This window comes from Lytechinus pictus, chromosome 4 (genome assembly GCF_037042905.1).
Source record: "Lytechinus pictus isolate F3 Inbred chromosome 4, Lp3.0, whole genome shotgun sequence".
Lineage (NCBI taxonomy): Eukaryota > Metazoa > Echinodermata > Echinoidea > Temnopleuroida > Toxopneustidae > Lytechinus > Lytechinus pictus.
In genome coordinates this window covers 10,750,516-10,766,818 of record NC_087248.1, presented here as the reverse complement: position 1 = coordinate 10,766,818, position 16,303 = coordinate 10,750,516, and the positions used below count along the sequence as shown (strand labels likewise).

Below are 16,303 nucleotides of genomic sequence, written 5' to 3'. Positions count from 1 at the left end.
TTATTTCGCAAATTGTTAACATGTAAAGACATCCTTCATTGGTCTTTAATTTACATTTATTTTTTAATACATAAACTTTATAATTTTTTTGAAATGTAGTTAGGAGGGGAGAATGTCAATATTGGCAATTCAATAATACCAGCTGATCAAATCAAGCTACTTGTACAAATATTTTTCATTGCTCTGAATGGATAGACATTACATCAGCTTGATGTTAATTAAACAATCGGCATCGTAATTTGATTTGATTTTTCAGAAGCCTTTATAAACAGCTTACCAACCAAGCAGCAAATGATAAAACATCGGGTCCATTGATGACAAAGTACAAAGGTGAGAATATTCAATAGAATGAAATATTTTGTTTCTTTTGGAATTATGTGTGTTTCCAAAATCACTATTCATGCAAATTAAGTGGAATTCAGCTATATGTAGTTAGTTACAGCAGATTGATTGATCAATAGATTGATTGATTGATTTTTGATGGATGGATTAATTGACAGATTTACTCATTCATTGATTAGGTATTTGTTAAATGAATTAATCGTTATCAGTTGTTCAATTGATTATTTTATTCATTGATTGATCGATTGAATGATGAATTGAATAAGTGATAAGATATTGGATTGATTGATTGAATGAATGATTCATAGAAGGAATTGATCAACCTGTATGATTGATCAATTATTCATTGATTGATTGATATAATAAATCACTTTCTGTTCTAGATTTGAAAAAGAAAAAAATTTGAAGAAAAAAAATGAAAAAGACAAATTTTCTTATGTCTGATGATTCATTCAACTGAATTCAGTCAAGTCATTTCACTTCTTTTGATCGGTTAATTGGTGTAATATTGGTCAAATCATTGCATTACTAGATTAATTTTTTTTTTAAATTTATATGATTACTATAGTAATGTCTGATGCCCTATGGAGTCACATCTATCCATTCGTGAAGCAGCATTCCACCACTCTGACCCCGCCCTCACAGCTTGCTGATGTAGCTGCTGGATTCACTCTTCTTGCAGCTGATATGTAAGTTAATAAGAATCTATACCCTAACTAGGCCGGGCTATCTTGGTAGTTTATAAAGCCAGGGAGGGATCTCTCAGGCCCCCCTCACCCTTATCATCTCAGCCGTCGACTGGGTGATCATGCCGAAACTTAGCGTTACTCTGGAAAAGCGTACCCGATCGTCACAGACTGGCCTCCAAAGTTGCGCAAGATTTCAGAGATGAAAGACCACTATCGCTCAAAGTGCCGAAGGGGGCATATCAGCCGCCTCCTACACCCTTCCCCCCAGTAAGGGTTTGGTAAAGTAAAAGGCATTCAATCTATAGCCTACTGGAACTTGGTGGTCCCTGTCGAAAGCCTATGGGAATTACAGAATTCAGTCACCTTACGCATTGAGTACAATTGCATAGATTTTTATCTGAAGTCAACAGGGGCAGTTGATAACACTCAAATGCATGATCAGTGGATGTTGATGCCATTCATCCACTAGGACATGAAGTATTGATTAAAAATGAGAAAAATAACAAAGGAATAAATAACTAAACCAAAACAGTTTGAAAAAATGTGGGTGGTCAGTCATTGACGTCTCATTCCCACATCCATGATTGGGCCGTTATGTTTATTTTTGTTTTTCAGACCATCAGGATGTGGACCTGAGACCCCGGTGTGGAATCTCTTCCAGTATTTTGGTTTGCAAACCAACAAGGTTAATCCAAGGTATAGTCCTCACTTTAACTTCTCGTTTAATTGTCTTAAGATCTTTTGGATGTTTTTGAAAAGGATAGAAGAATAACACACACAAATATGATTTTTGACAAGCAATATATTTCATGAAATAATTTTGGAATAAGGATATATAATTGTGATCTTAACCACATTATATAGAGGAATCTGGTGCCATATGCCAAATATAATTAGTATTTTGATTACCATTCTTTCACAGCATCTGGCTGACCTGGCCTCCATTCATCACTTTGCAATATTTGAATTTTTCAGACATGGAGAATCAACAAATAAAGCACAAAGTAAAATATCTTTCAGTTTATGGTATGAACTTACAAACATATTTCTGATTAAGAAAATAAATTTGTGATTATCATATTGCTTCTCGATTGAAAAGGTCCATTTATTACTCTAAAATACTTGAAATACTTCCTTTATTGAAATTTTGGGGTACATATGGTTTTGGCATTATCTGATATATTTGGGGTATTCCTTTTTCTTTCCATTTAATTCATTAGATATGGAACTCGTTACAATATTCACTGAGAAAGTTTAAGATAGGGCAATAGTCAATACACGATTGGAAAAATAACAATGAATATAATAATGATTACCGGTATGTAAGCCTTGCTGTTATTATTGGGTCAAATACAAGAATAAAACCACCTACCTGCATGGTTCTTTCACAGCATCCGGACCCGATACCTGTGCCACCTTCTCCCTAACCAAGCCTTCCTGGAGAGCCTTGATCCTCCAGCAGGGGCCGGCTCCCTGGATCTTCTCCTGGTACGGGCATGGATCCATGCCTCCATCCAGCTACCAGGAGCATCGGATCAGATGCAAGAGCTTGGACGCCTCGTCATGAAGCTCCCACAGGTGGTCAGCATAAAAAAGAGTATGGTAAGCCACTCGTACAGTTTTATTTTCTTCCACATTCCATAAATTCTTGAAGGGTGCCAAGTCTCCCTGATTGTCAGGGACACTCCCTGAAAATTTACTGATTTTCGAGTGAAAAACTGCAGATTTGCACTTGCCGCACCTTCCTGATTCATACATTGGTTTCTTTCATTGGATTGTGTGTAGTCAAGAAAAATCTCCCCCCTTTCTCAGTAAATTCCCCTTAAAAGGTGAATAATAAAGTTGGCAGCTCTGGAATCACAATACGATCAACATAATTTTGATATCATTATGATACATGGAAGTTGTATTCTTCCATCATTATGAATTCTTCCTCTGAGAAATTAGTTGGTTTTGCTGATATAAAATGAAATAGATTCTTTAGAGTAAAAATTTAAGACTCATTATTCTTGATGTTAATATTGTATTATAAGCTGCAAAATATGTTTATTGTTATCATCTAATGTGTACTATAACTGAAATGGCTGTCCTAGGTATACCGTAAGTAACGGTCTATTAACCGCACCTTTTTCTCGGCGGGATAGAAGCAAAAGTCGGGGGTGCGGTTTATCCACGGTGACGGGTCTGAGCCAGCCCGTCGTAACCCCTCCCGAACATGTAAGACGTCTGCCAGTTCACAACACATCAAGTGGCCGGGCGTAGCCGCCCAGGGCAATGTCGTTTAGAGGGGTATGAGCCGCGGATAATGGGAAGCGATTATTACGATCTTAATCAAATATAGTCCATAACAATTGCACCCACCTTCATGACACTAATTTCGACTTTATTCTCGATTCAAAGCAGCGAAGTTCCCTGGCTAAGTTCAAAGAGACGCCAAGCATACTCGGTAATATTTTGTCACAGCTGAGCGAGAGTTGAGTGAGCTGAGAGCTTGCGTTGTAGTGCGACTTAAGCTGGCGCTATTCATTTTAACCCCTCCCTCCAAAGTCCCGTTTCACGCCAGTTTATTTTTTCTTTCCCGTTTGCTTTTCATAAGATACCATGTACATGTACACCACGCACGAGAGAGACGGCACGAAGCCGTAAAAACAACTGGAAAAAATGCAAATTTCTTTGTTTTTTTAACCTTCCTGTAATTCCGTATCCAAAATTCATGCTAAGACATCGAATGCTAGACAAACTCTGAAAGTGATTGTGAGGTTGAGTTGCAAGAAATGTGAATGTTTCTTCCTCCTACGCCGGGAAAGACACAGATCATAATTTGATAAGATGTAATGGTATCGTAGTTTGCAATGTACAAGAACGGCAGTGCTGTGTGTGTGTACACTGTGACTGTGAGGTGAGTGAGTGTGTAAGTGGCCAATATTGTCAGGACCTTTCTTTCTTGCTAACATTTGTAGAAGAATTGATCAAGAACATCAGATTTGCGCATACCGGTAATCTCTTTGGATTCTTTGAAATCTTTAACTTAGTTTTTGTTTCTTCGCACCTCAAATATGCATGTACATGTAAATGTGAGGATTTTTTTTTTTTTTTAGTCCAAAGTTTGGGGTGCGGTTAATCCATGGGTGCGGTCTATAGTCCGTTACTTACGGTATGTAAATAAGATGCTATTCTTTTCATGGTTTTTCATCTTTATTGACAGGGAGTAGATGAAAGCATGATGGATGCAAGCCAGCCACCGGTTTTCAGGTTCTTCTACATCCTTGGAAAATATTCCTCATCAGCACAGGTAAACAGTAGGGACAGTTATGGAAAATCCATTTTGGTTCATTACATTTCATTTGAAGATTCATTGAATTTATCTTTGTGAAACAGAATTCATGTTTTTTGCTGTGTACATTCTCAATGACAAATAGAGTTTCAATCTTAGGTCATTTTTGAAAAGGAGTTACAGGTTTTCAGAAGCAGAAAATACAATTTTTTTTACAGAAAGGCATACCTCAAAAGAAAGAGAATGACTTGATGAAACTAAGTTTGAAAATTGGATCATCGCGGCGGGCATCGCAGTTTCATAAAGTCAGCCATTGTGAGACTGTAGGCTCAAGCATGATAGATGGCGCTGTCCTTATCGAGGCCTAGCGCTAGCTAGCAAGACATGTCTTTTTTTTTCCCCGCAAAAAGAAAAGAACTTGATAAAATGGTTGCTCTCTGCCCTGATTTACTAATAAAGTATCCTGTCTAAGTTCTTTCGGTGATTTGGGTAAGATATTTTCATTGAAAAATGATGTGGTTGTAGGAAGACTAGACCTATATTGGAAAATGTATGAACATGTATTTAGTTTGCATAGGAATTTTTATTTTGAGATTGAAATCTCATTTTCCCACATACTAGATTGAAAAAAAGAATAATAATTCTTGGCAAGTGTGCGCCCAGATAATAGAAAGATCCAGATAAGGGAAGGCCGGATAAGAGAGGTTGGACTATATTTGAGTATTTTCTGTAGATCTTAAGACTAGGTCAACTCATGCAAATGGTTCATTGGGTTAAATATCACATATATCAGGATGAAGCAACAACACAAAAAAAAAATCATATCTTAAAGAATTTGAGCATTCAGGATAAAGAGCTACAAATAAACCTCTATGGGTTCAATTTATTTTTTTATAAAAATCATTGATTCAATTCCCAATTACATGTGGAGCTCCACTAGGTTCTCTCCTTGGCCCTACATGTACCTTATTTCTCGTGCATTTTAATGACTTCCCTCAGTCTTCAAAAGATGACATATATCAGAATGAAGCAAAACAAAAATAATAATTTAAAGAATTTGAGCGTTCAGGATAAAGAGAAGTTAAAAATAGACCTCTATGTCCCTTATTCTGAAGTCGGGTTTAATTTGAACTCTGGTGGTTTAACTATGGATAGCCAATTGTGGCATAAATCTCTCTTAACAGTAGAATTTCAATGTATCAGCTAATTTTTTTTTCTCAAATCATTCTTAACTGTTTCGGAAGGATAAATGAGATAGCTTTCTTAACTATTCACGAGTTGGGAAAGAGCACAGTTAACATAAGAAACATGCAATATAAACAAATTTTTGACATTTTATGGCTTTCCATAATTTTTTTGGCACAGAGTTAGACCATGGTCTAAGTCAAGCCTGACTTCAGAGTACGGGTCTATGGGTTCAAATAGCAAAAGATTTTTTTTTAAATAATCTTCTATTCAATTCCTTATGAATTACACATGATGAGTGTTAAAACTTGAAAATGACAGTATTTTTGATTCACACAGACATACCAAGAGAAATTGAAACGTCGAAGTACAGCCCTGCAATACTTGGGTGACTTAGTGGCACTGGTTCGGACTCAGGTCAGAGGTCAAAGGTCAATAGAGGAGATGAATCGGATGTATGTTGTGGTGGGTCATGCAGTCAAGTACTGTGGCAATTTCCTCTATTCACAGGTTAGTCATGACTTGGTGTGTGTGTGTGTGTGTGTGTGTGAGAGAGAGAGTGAGAGGTCAAAGGTGAATAGATAGGGGAAGTTCAGTTCACAAAAGTCACAGTTAAAGATGTTTCCATGTTTCAGGAAGCTGTAGTCATCAGCATGTCTTTAGGAATGACTCAGATATGAAGTGCTAAAATGTGCACCAAGACTTTTTCCTTAAATATAATCAAATTCCAATGTAATATGTAAATAAAAATTTCTTGTTGTTTTAATGGCAAACGAATACTGTGTTCTAAAATATGTTTTATCAGGGCGGATTTAAATCAGAAATCTGTATATATTACAACTTCCATATGTGATCTGAAAAATTGGGGTACCATATTTCCAGTGATTTATGACTGAGAAAATGGTTTTCAATATTTCCTTTGATCTAAGTGGCTTTCCATATTTCCAATGATTGTGAAAAAGTTTGATAAACATCCCAAGAGTACTATAAAGTAAAGTCAGAAATATATTGTTCACTTCTTCTTACATCTTATTCATTCCTAATGAACATTGTCTTCATTTTACTTCAGGGATCATCTCAGTCCCAATTGCCTGGTTTACTGACTGAGCTCATCCTATTCCCTGGTGTGTTCAATCTGAAGAAACCACTTCCAGCAAACCAACATACAGCCATCAGGGAAACACTGCATCTGGTAAGGTTATAACCAGGATAGGATGAGTAGTAGTAGCAGCAGTAGTAGTAGTAGTAGTAGTAGTAGTAGTTCTGTAGTAGTAGTGGTAGTAGTAGTAGTAGTAGTGCTGTAGTAGTAGTAGTAGTAGTAGAAGTAGTAGTAGCAGTAGTAGTAGTAGTGGTAGTAGTAGTAGTATAGTAGTATTAGAAGTAGTTAGTAGTAGTAGTACTCGTGAAGAAACCACATCCGGTGGTGATGGTAGTGGTAAATAATTCTGTTCAAAGGTGTGTTTAATCTGAAGAAACCACTTCGAGCAAACCAACACAACGCCATCAGAGAAATGCATCTAGTAAGGTTTTCAGCAGGATAGGATTAGTAGAAGTAGTAGTAGTGGTGGTGATGGTGGTGATGGTGGTGACAGTGGCGGTGGTGGTGGTAATAGGAGGGGGAGGAGGAGGATGCTTTCTACAATTATGAATCTGGCACAAGCACATGTCAGAGTGTACATCCATTTTCAGAGTACCTTTTTAGGAACAACTGGCAATTCTTAAATGCAATTGTAATTTGAACATATAACAGAACATGATTCTTGGTAGGATTTTTTTTGTGTGGGGGGTCATATGAATCTTACTTAAATACTACATGTATCTCTCCTTTCCTTTTGATGTGAATTATGACTCTTATTTTTTTTTCTTGTTTTCAGTTTGTTGAAGGAATCGGTCTCCATGATGTTTCAAGAGATTCTTACATTCAAAGAAAGCTGAAAGAAATCATGTGTCATTACTTCATCAGATACAAAGTGGTGAGTTCTGCATGTCTCCTTTCTTATTCTTGAAAGGCTTTCTGGGGCCTGTCGCAGAAAGAGGTGCAATTAAAGGCAACTTCAAGAATCAAATGCTACTTGAACTAATGTTGTTATCAGAAGTACACATTTAAGACTTGCGTTTGATTTAAAGGTGCGCTTAACGTGCTATGCTCTGTCAGTGAAAGGAGATTCAATTCCAAGCAGCTCAAGCATTAGAATAATTTTGATATATACTTTCACACAACAATTATACAGTCAAACTAGTTTGGTACAATATAATCTCGCCCATAATCTAATTGGATGCTGCAGCTAAAGGTAATTGATGTGTCTGATGCATCAAGACTACAAACAGTGACTACCTGTCGTCTTGCTTTAGTAGTTGTTTTCTTATCGATGATGTCCTGTGGCAGTCTTTCATACAAAAAACCCGCACAGAATCAGAATCGATGAAAATAAAAAAAATACTCAAGCACCCTCTTTGTAGTCTCTCTCCATCAGACGCATCGCTTATACCTCAGTCACATTTCCCCTATGCAAATCAAAATCAAGGTTACCATGGAAGTTGCCATAATTGCAAAGTTACATCAGGCCCAAGATCTGTGCAGATATTGGATACATTGTTCCATTTTTTACTCTGTTACAGTGGTGCTCAAAAGTTAGTGAAGCCCACTAGAAAATGAACATATTTAAAGTGTTCAAATTCTGCCATATATTACATTTGATATTGTGAAGTCAGGTGATGAAATGTTACATTCAGTAAAGCTTGTTTCTCTGGACTCACCAAACATAGTGTTGTTGTCTACATTCACACTCAGCATGAAGGAGTGTATTTTTTGGTGGAGTTCACTATTCCTTTGAGCACAACTGTATATGAAGTGAAGAATATTTCAATTTTCTAGCATACTAGTGATGCACATGATAGAGTGAGATATTAGGAACTGTGTGCACAATTTAATTTAGGCATGGTTTAGACTAATGCAGTAACTGCATCCATGCAGGTCCACATACCCTTGAAAGAAACCTGTGCATCAACTGTTTTTTGTAATGGGAAGGGGGAGTTTCACAGATTTATGTATGTTTGAGAAATATGCTCTGTATTGTAAAATCTTGAGTGAAATAATAAAAGGGAGAAATAGCAAATACCTGCCTCAATTTTATTTCCTCTTACAATATATGCTCTCAATATACTATGGGGTTGAATAATTTGGCATCCATTTGTATATAATTCAAATCAAATATTTTTTATTTGTTTTAGAAACTTTCTTCATCTGGATTTGGTGAAGGACTTCATCCTCTTTTGGTAAGCCAGTCAATTTATAAACAAAGATCTACTGTGTATATCACAAACCAGGGATTCTAATAAAAACACAAAAAATGTCAGTCATCAGTCATGCGTATATTTCCAACAATTTTGTTTTAACACCAACATTTTATTTAACACATAGTCTTGTTGATAACTTTATGCTAGCGTGCTTCCCCAGACCGTGATGTGATAATCGCAGTAATAAGTTACATTTACCAAAAATATGTGAATTTTAAGGGATAATTTAAGTTAAACTTAAAACTATGTTAATGCCAAATTCATGGATATTTTTTATGCTGATGATGTCTTGGTATGAAGTAATTTGAGTTAAGGGCTATTAAATTGTTGCAACTTTTTTTGCTTTATTCTTAGGCTATTTTGTTGTTACAAAAAGTTCTAAAAGTTGCTTATTTACTAGTCAGAACTTGAAAACTATGGTTATGATAACAAGATAGGAAGTAATTATTTGATGTAAAGGCTATTGAAACTTTTTATCCAGGGGGCTACTTTTTCATAGCATGTTATGTAATTTAGCAAACAAAAAGAGTGATAATATTCGGAGTTAAATGATCATAATTTGGATCTTTTAGGTATGTCTCATACAAATCATGAAACTGTTTTTAAGAATAATTATTTTAAATCATTGTATCCGATTTTTTTTTTGGAGGGACTGTTAAGAAAATGGTTGTTCCAAACAGTTAGGGTTAGAGGATTTTAGGGAGTATTTTGGGGTGCAATGAGGGCCAAATTTTGCATTCCCTTGTGTTACTTCCTACTTGGATAATTATGATGATTGTGCTTGTTGTTTTACAGAGAGCATTGAGTAACACATTCCGGGGTCATGTGGATCCAAAAGACAGGTTAGTAATTCTTTTCTTTGCAGTATACTTTACTGATTTTCTTGCAGTGCACCTATTCCGTGTATATTATTTGCATGAATTTCAGAAATGATTGATAAATGTTAGAGGGATTTAAATCAATTGAAATGAAACATAAAATGAACTAATAACGTGTGGAGGGGGGGGGGGGGCTTAGTGAGTAAAATGGAACCTCTTTTTGTGTCAAATAATTGATATGATACAGCTAATAAAGTCAACTTATGAGATTTTATAATAAGAGACACTTTCATAATGATTATTGTTTATTGATTACTCAGGCATTTTCTGTACTAGTCAAAAGGGGAATTTTTTTAAAGATTGAATGATATTGGGATAAAACAAATATAGTTGATAATAATTTTGATAATATTATTTCTTATATACCCAAATTAGCCTCTTCAGCTCTTATTACTGTTCTCCCAGCGGGCTCTGCATCTCATATTAAGTTTACATGATATTTACTCCGATGGCAATTACTCCGGGCTTTATTTGGTATAGGGTAAGGGTTGCAATAGGGTTTTGTGTTAAGTTTATGGTTTGGTTTGAGATAGGGTACTTGAATCTAGGGTTGAAGTTCGTTATTCCATTAGTGTGTGAAATTTACAGTGGAGCAAATGTCATGGAAACAAGTTATTATAACCCTGCTCCATACTCATGTCAAGTGCCTGGCTATTGGCAGACTATCTCAATTGTCAAGTCTTTGGTATGACTCAGCTGTTGATCCTATCAAAGACCTTCTCTCTGTTCATGAGGCGGGCCCTCTACCACCGGTCATAGGTTTCCCACAATTCAAGAATCTGTTAAAATCTTTGCAATCCTCTTCTCATCATATGTAAATCTATGTTTCTCTGACAGCACACTGCGGAGGTATATGCTGAGTGAATTCAAGGATCGGTTCTTATCTGGCAATCCACAGCAAGTAGGTCCACACACTTCCCAAGCTATTGCCTTCATTCAGGAGCTGTTACAGAGGACTACAAGTATGGCACAAATAACGAGGTATTATATAAAGGGCTCCTACAAGCTGAATTCAAGATATATGTTGCTTTTTAAGTATCTAAATATGTTTCATAGATTATTAGATAATTTTAGCCAGAATATTTTCAGTATGCATTTAAGTTCCACCCCTTATTAATCAAGCTCAAGATCTCACTCCTGCAGACCTATAATGTAAAGTCATACATTCATCATTTTCTTGAAAATTCAGTGTGCTTTTGTTTTGCTTTCAAAGGAAGTTGTGCAAATTTCCTGTAGAAAAAAAATATGACAATGATGGATTTCCATGTAGTTGAGGTTGATTGGATCAATTGTAACTCATCAGTGAGCTTACAAAGGGACAGTGGTATGTATTGTTGCCTGAACTGACCATCTGTAATAACAGTCTAAAGTAAATGTGCACTACCGATTGGTTGAAAATCCAATTGCAGGCTTTCCCTTTCTGCAAAGGGTCTCAAAGCCATTAAATTTTGAAGAAAAATTTATACTAGCTCCGACCAACAGTGAGATGTTTATATTTATAAAATATCTTTTTTTTTTTCAAATGTTTTTATATTGATTTATGATCCACATGTGTTTATGTGAATCATTTCCTGGTCTTCACAAATTCTCATTATTTTGTTACTTCAGAGACACTGTAGTCCTGCTTAGTGCTGTATTGGACTTCATGTTGCTTTGTGAGTCAACATCGGTCAAAGGTCAAATGTCACAGATTCTGACCCAGATGATGAACGCATGCAAGGTTGATACCCCGCCAGAACTTGAGTGAGTTTTTTTTTATTGATTTAAAAACTAAATAAAAAGGCATAACCATATTTCATTTGGGTGAAATTTTGTTTAAATACAATTTTTTAAGGTTTGGAGACATTGCCAAGTAATCAGCATCTGTATCCTCTTTGCTTTGCCTTTTATGGAAAGGTTTAATTAAGCCAACAGTCATCTGAAGGCTTATGCATATAATTTTGTTATATTTCTAATGCTTCATTCTTATTGTTGATTTTATATTCAATTGACTTTTTTTTCTTATCTTTACTGACCAAAGGCAGTTTCTGGGGTAATTTATCAATAATTTGGCCAGTATTTGTGATACAGACTTGCCGAGAAGCAGTCTTTTTTTTGGCTGATTTGAGTTTTCTGTGATGTAAATAAATTCACTTTGATACATCTAAGTGGCCAATGGGCATTGCATGATACATTAGCACATAGAACTTAGCCTGAGGTACATGTACACAGCTTTTATATGGTGGGTATAGGTTAATCTGCTTTTGCTCCTCATACTGGGAACAGTTGTTGATTTCCAATTCATTTTTATACTCTGACAAAAACAAATATGGATATACATGTATTTATAGAGTTGTAATGAATAAAACGAATTTTCACAAAAATGTGCCAAATTGGTAGTGATTTTATTGTTTTCATGGCGTTGCCAGTTAAGAGTGTGTGATGATGAATGGGCTTTTTACAAAGGGTACTCGGATACTGCACTGGAAAGGGTCTCATTTATTTTAAAAGAAACCCATTAAAGAGGGAAATTCCTTCTTTTTTGTCAGAGTGGAGCTGGTGAGTGTTGTAAGAAGCTTCTTGTCACGTCACATTCATCATCATCGTAAGGCATCGTTGGGACGATTGGAGTCCCTCGCTGTCTTGCATCCAAAGCTAATGATTCGCCTCATACCCGATGCTACGAGACTGATTGAGGAATGTGAACATCGCAGAGCGGTTGGAGTAGATTCAGTACTCAGGTAATCTTGTATTAGTTTATAACTCCCCAGGGAGTGGAGGATATGCACACAATGTGTGCGGGAATGACTGATTGAATCTGATGACCGGGGTAATAATATATCTGTAAAGCGCTTAGACATGTCGTTCCGATGTATTAAGCGCTATACAGGGGTGTGAGAGTTCAGATTTTTATCTGATTTCAGATTTTTTTTTTGGATTTTCAGCTTATTTTTGGCCTTCCTCTGTACAAAAAGTATGGGAACTCTTTCTATTTCAGACTTTTTCAACACTCTACAGCTTTTTCAGATCTTTTTATTTGTGACCACTCACACCCTGGCTATATAAAAGCGGATTATTATTATTATTAATGCATTTCCACTGGAATGAGTTCATGTAATAGAAATCATTTGATTATTTATATGTCCTCATCCTTGTGATGATATGTATTGTGTTTGTAAGACATGTGTTATACTATTGACATTCATCAGTATTTGATTTCTGAAAACAAAATACAAAAGAGCTACATTAAAAGGGAAACCTATAGGCCATAAGTATAAATCAATATTCTGTATTTAGCTCAGTCTGCATGATAGCATGATAATATAAAAATTGAAATTTGAATGAATAAATGACTGGTCAATATTCTGATGTCAAGATTATCTTAGGCCACGGTCTACATCTGCATTGAAATTATGAAAGCTAAAATAGTAAAAACTGGAGTTATCTTGTATGTTGTGTATTTTTTGTTCTTTCCTCATGGTTAATGATTGGGAAGAAAATGTCTTTCCTAGTTGGTTATAAATGATATAATTAAGAATATGTTTATGATTTGTCCTGATTTATGCTCCATTTGGCTTTCCATAGCCAAGGTCTAAACCACATATTTAGATCAGAGTTTTCATTAAAAAAGTGGAGTTCAGAATAAAATTCATTTTGTTTTACCAGAATATAATATCACCTTTCAATATGGAGAATTAATGTTTCAAAAATCAAAAGAACCTCAAATATCTGTGAGATATTTAAAAAAAGATTTAAAAAATATATCTAAGATTTGTGAGAGAAACTCCAGTCATCCCTAATCCAACTAACCAATGTTTTTTTTTTTTTAATGCAATTAATATTCTCAATATCTGTAGACAAGCTTATCATAAAGTCCTGAGCCATCTTGGACCAGAAGGACAGAAAGAGAGCCTAAGATTGCAGTCCCAGTCAAAGATAGATGAAAGCCTGGATGTTATCTGAGCCATGCTACACCCACCTCTGTAGTTAGACCCTCCAGATGATGAGAGATGTAGAGACCTGGAGGGTGTCTCTGAACGCTTCATGAACACCTGTCTGCTGGCAACCGTCAGTGCTGACCGAGTTTGAGATTGTTGATTGGCTGAGAGTCACTGGCCGAGAATGATATTAATAACTTTCATAAAATGATGCCGTGTGTCTGACTGTTACTATGTGAACTGTTGGATAATAACGTCTTTTTCAGTGCTGAAAACTTTTGTGAAAAAGTCCCCTGTATTTACCAGCCTGTATCATGAGCAGCTTCACGAAGGACATCCTCAAGCATATTGCCTTTAAAGCGTCATGCTTGCCCTGTAGAATGCTACAGTTACACCTAGGAAACTGAATCCAAATTGACCAATCAGAAATATATTTTGAATTTTGGTCATTTATTTCATATTGAATATTGTGTATTGTGTATGCTTGGATGCATACTACAGCATTTTGTTTCTTGATAAATATTATCAAGAAACAAAATGTACATGAATGTTGTAGAGAGAAGCCAAAAATTATTCATCATGCTAGTGGATATATCAAAGCTTCATTATCAGAATGTTGCATGCTGGGTAATTGCTGGGTATTGAGGATCCAGGAAATTGATCAACATTGTGCTGCACTCAACCCAGGTGAAGTGAATGGGTACTCGGTAGGATTACTTCCTTGAATGTACAGTGCTGAAAACAGCAGCTCAAGCTAAAAGTTCAAAAATTTGAAAATCCGGTTGGGAATCCATAATTTGTTGTTTGAAGTAGATATCTGAAATATGAATACTCTGAAAATTCATTTTGTCAAATTGATCAAGGGGCCCGGCAGCCTCTTTGCAGCGTCAGATCAACGTTGCTCTATCCCTAAAATCGTTGAACAACGGGATAATGATCATAGTGAACCTCAAAATAGATTACTTCTCAATAGATGGCACTATGTAAATGCCTATTATTAGTATTATTTGAACTTTTATCTTGGCTTTGTGTCGTCCATGGTGGCTGTGGAATATTGGCTTACAAAGCTACAAATGCACACTAAAGTCTGCACAGTACTTGTGTCATTTGCCTATTCTAACTAGAATTCATCCTAAATTAAACTTGTGGGTGTTTAGTTATTCATAAGTTACAAATGACTTTACACTTGACTGTTGTCCCTTCAGATGCTATATGATTTAGCACCTAAGAAGACGTTCCACTCATTTATAAAGTCATGCATAACATCACAACAGCTGTATGAAACACGTACCTGGGCACCGTCTTACAAAGAGTTATGATTGATCCGATCAATCGCAATTCAATGGAAATCCAGTATTGTCATACTGTTTTCTACAAAAAATTTGAAAAATGTCCTTTGTAAACAAAAAGAAGCACACTGAATTTTCAAGAAAACCATGGATGTATGAATATATACATCATATTTCGAAAATATTTTGATCAACATGCATTTCAGATGTTGATGTTCCATAGTTGTGGTTGATTGAATCAACCGCAACTTTTTGTAAGACGGAGCCCTGGGCCCCATTGTAAAAAGAGTTCTGATTGATGCGATCAACCTCAACTGTATGGCAATGTCATAATTTACAGGAAATTTGCATAGTGTTTTTGTAAACAAAAGAGAAGTACACAGAATTTTCTACAAAAAAACAAACAATGAATGAATGAATTTGCAGCATATGTAGAAAATATTTTGAACCAACATGCACTTTAGATGTTGATGTTGCTGGCTTTCCATAGTTGTTGATCGGATCATTCACATCACTTTGTAAGACAGGGTCCTGGTGTCTATCAGGGGCCGCGGAACCGGGGGGGGGGGGGGGCTGGGGGGGCTTCAGCCCCCCCACTTTTTTCCAAAACCGTGTACAAAAATGTAAAAATGACCATATGATTGTGATTTTTAGCATGGTCAGCCCCCCCACTTTGAAAACCGTTCCGCGGCCCCTGTCTATGGTCCTGAGAGGTTGCAAAGAGTGACATCTTGGTTGGATGTCAATCAGATGCTTGGAATTTAATACAATCGTCAGTCAGCACGACTGACAATACAGCATCATAAATGCATCTTCTGGGCTACAACCACAAGCCGGTATCCATTTTAAAGCAATATATTGTGACAATACATGTAGGGCTTATTTGACTTTTGAAAACCATGCTTGAATAGCTATAGCGCATCCACTTTATAAGTACACACTCCCTCATTATTAATGCAGTTTTAATACAAATAATTGAGTTTTCCTCTGGGTATGAATTTTAGATTTAAAAAAATCAAATTTTTTTATTGATAAAATGTTTCTTCCTTTCTTAATGCTGACATAGATATGTTTTATGTGCAAAATGGAGAAATTTGTTCAAATGTGTCACAAACTGTTTCATATAATTGCAATAAATCATGGGAAGGCATGGAGGGGAAAAATCATTCGTTTTGAAGAGCAGTTATCTTATGTGTTGTGTAGATGGTTTTTGGAAATGAATGGGCGATGATGAATTGTTCAATAGAGGTACAGTTCGGCAATTCCATGTATTGATTAACCCTGTTTTAGTCTGACCCACATTTTTTCTTTATTCTTTCTTCACTTTACAAATTGCTCAAGCAATTATGAATTGGAGAGCATTAAAACTTTTCATATGAATAGAAAAAAAAACCAGATGGATTCTTCAGGAAGATCCCACGTAGTCGGTTGA

At 35.9% G+C, this 16,303-nt stretch overlaps 1 protein-coding gene across 1 annotated transcript in view; it reads left to right on the top strand.

Annotated features, from left to right (window-relative positions):
• The window catches only part of LOC129259568 (protein MMS22-like), a 44,625-nt gene extending 28,588 nt beyond the window's left edge, over positions 1-16,037 (top strand). The window contains exons 19-32 of the mRNA XM_064098363.1: positions 257-330; positions 911-1,031; positions 1,647-1,727; positions 2,423-2,633; positions 4,237-4,323; positions 5,830-6,000; positions 6,560-6,682; positions 7,365-7,463; positions 8,722-8,766; positions 9,583-9,629; positions 10,503-10,646; positions 11,274-11,408; positions 12,194-12,385; positions 13,502-16,037. Coding sequence (XP_063954433.1) covers positions 257-330; positions 911-1,031; positions 1,647-1,727; positions 2,423-2,633; positions 4,237-4,323; positions 5,830-6,000; positions 6,560-6,682; positions 7,365-7,463; positions 8,722-8,766; positions 9,583-9,629; positions 10,503-10,646; positions 11,274-11,408; positions 12,194-12,385; positions 13,502-13,607 — 1,636 coding nt within the window. The 3' untranslated portion in view covers positions 13,608-16,037. The remainder of the gene's footprint in view (positions 1-256; positions 331-910; positions 1,032-1,646; positions 1,728-2,422; positions 2,634-4,236; positions 4,324-5,829; positions 6,001-6,559; positions 6,683-7,364; positions 7,464-8,721; positions 8,767-9,582; positions 9,630-10,502; positions 10,647-11,273; positions 11,409-12,193; positions 12,386-13,501) is intronic.
• The last annotated feature ends 266 nt before the right edge of the window (positions 16,038-16,303 follow it).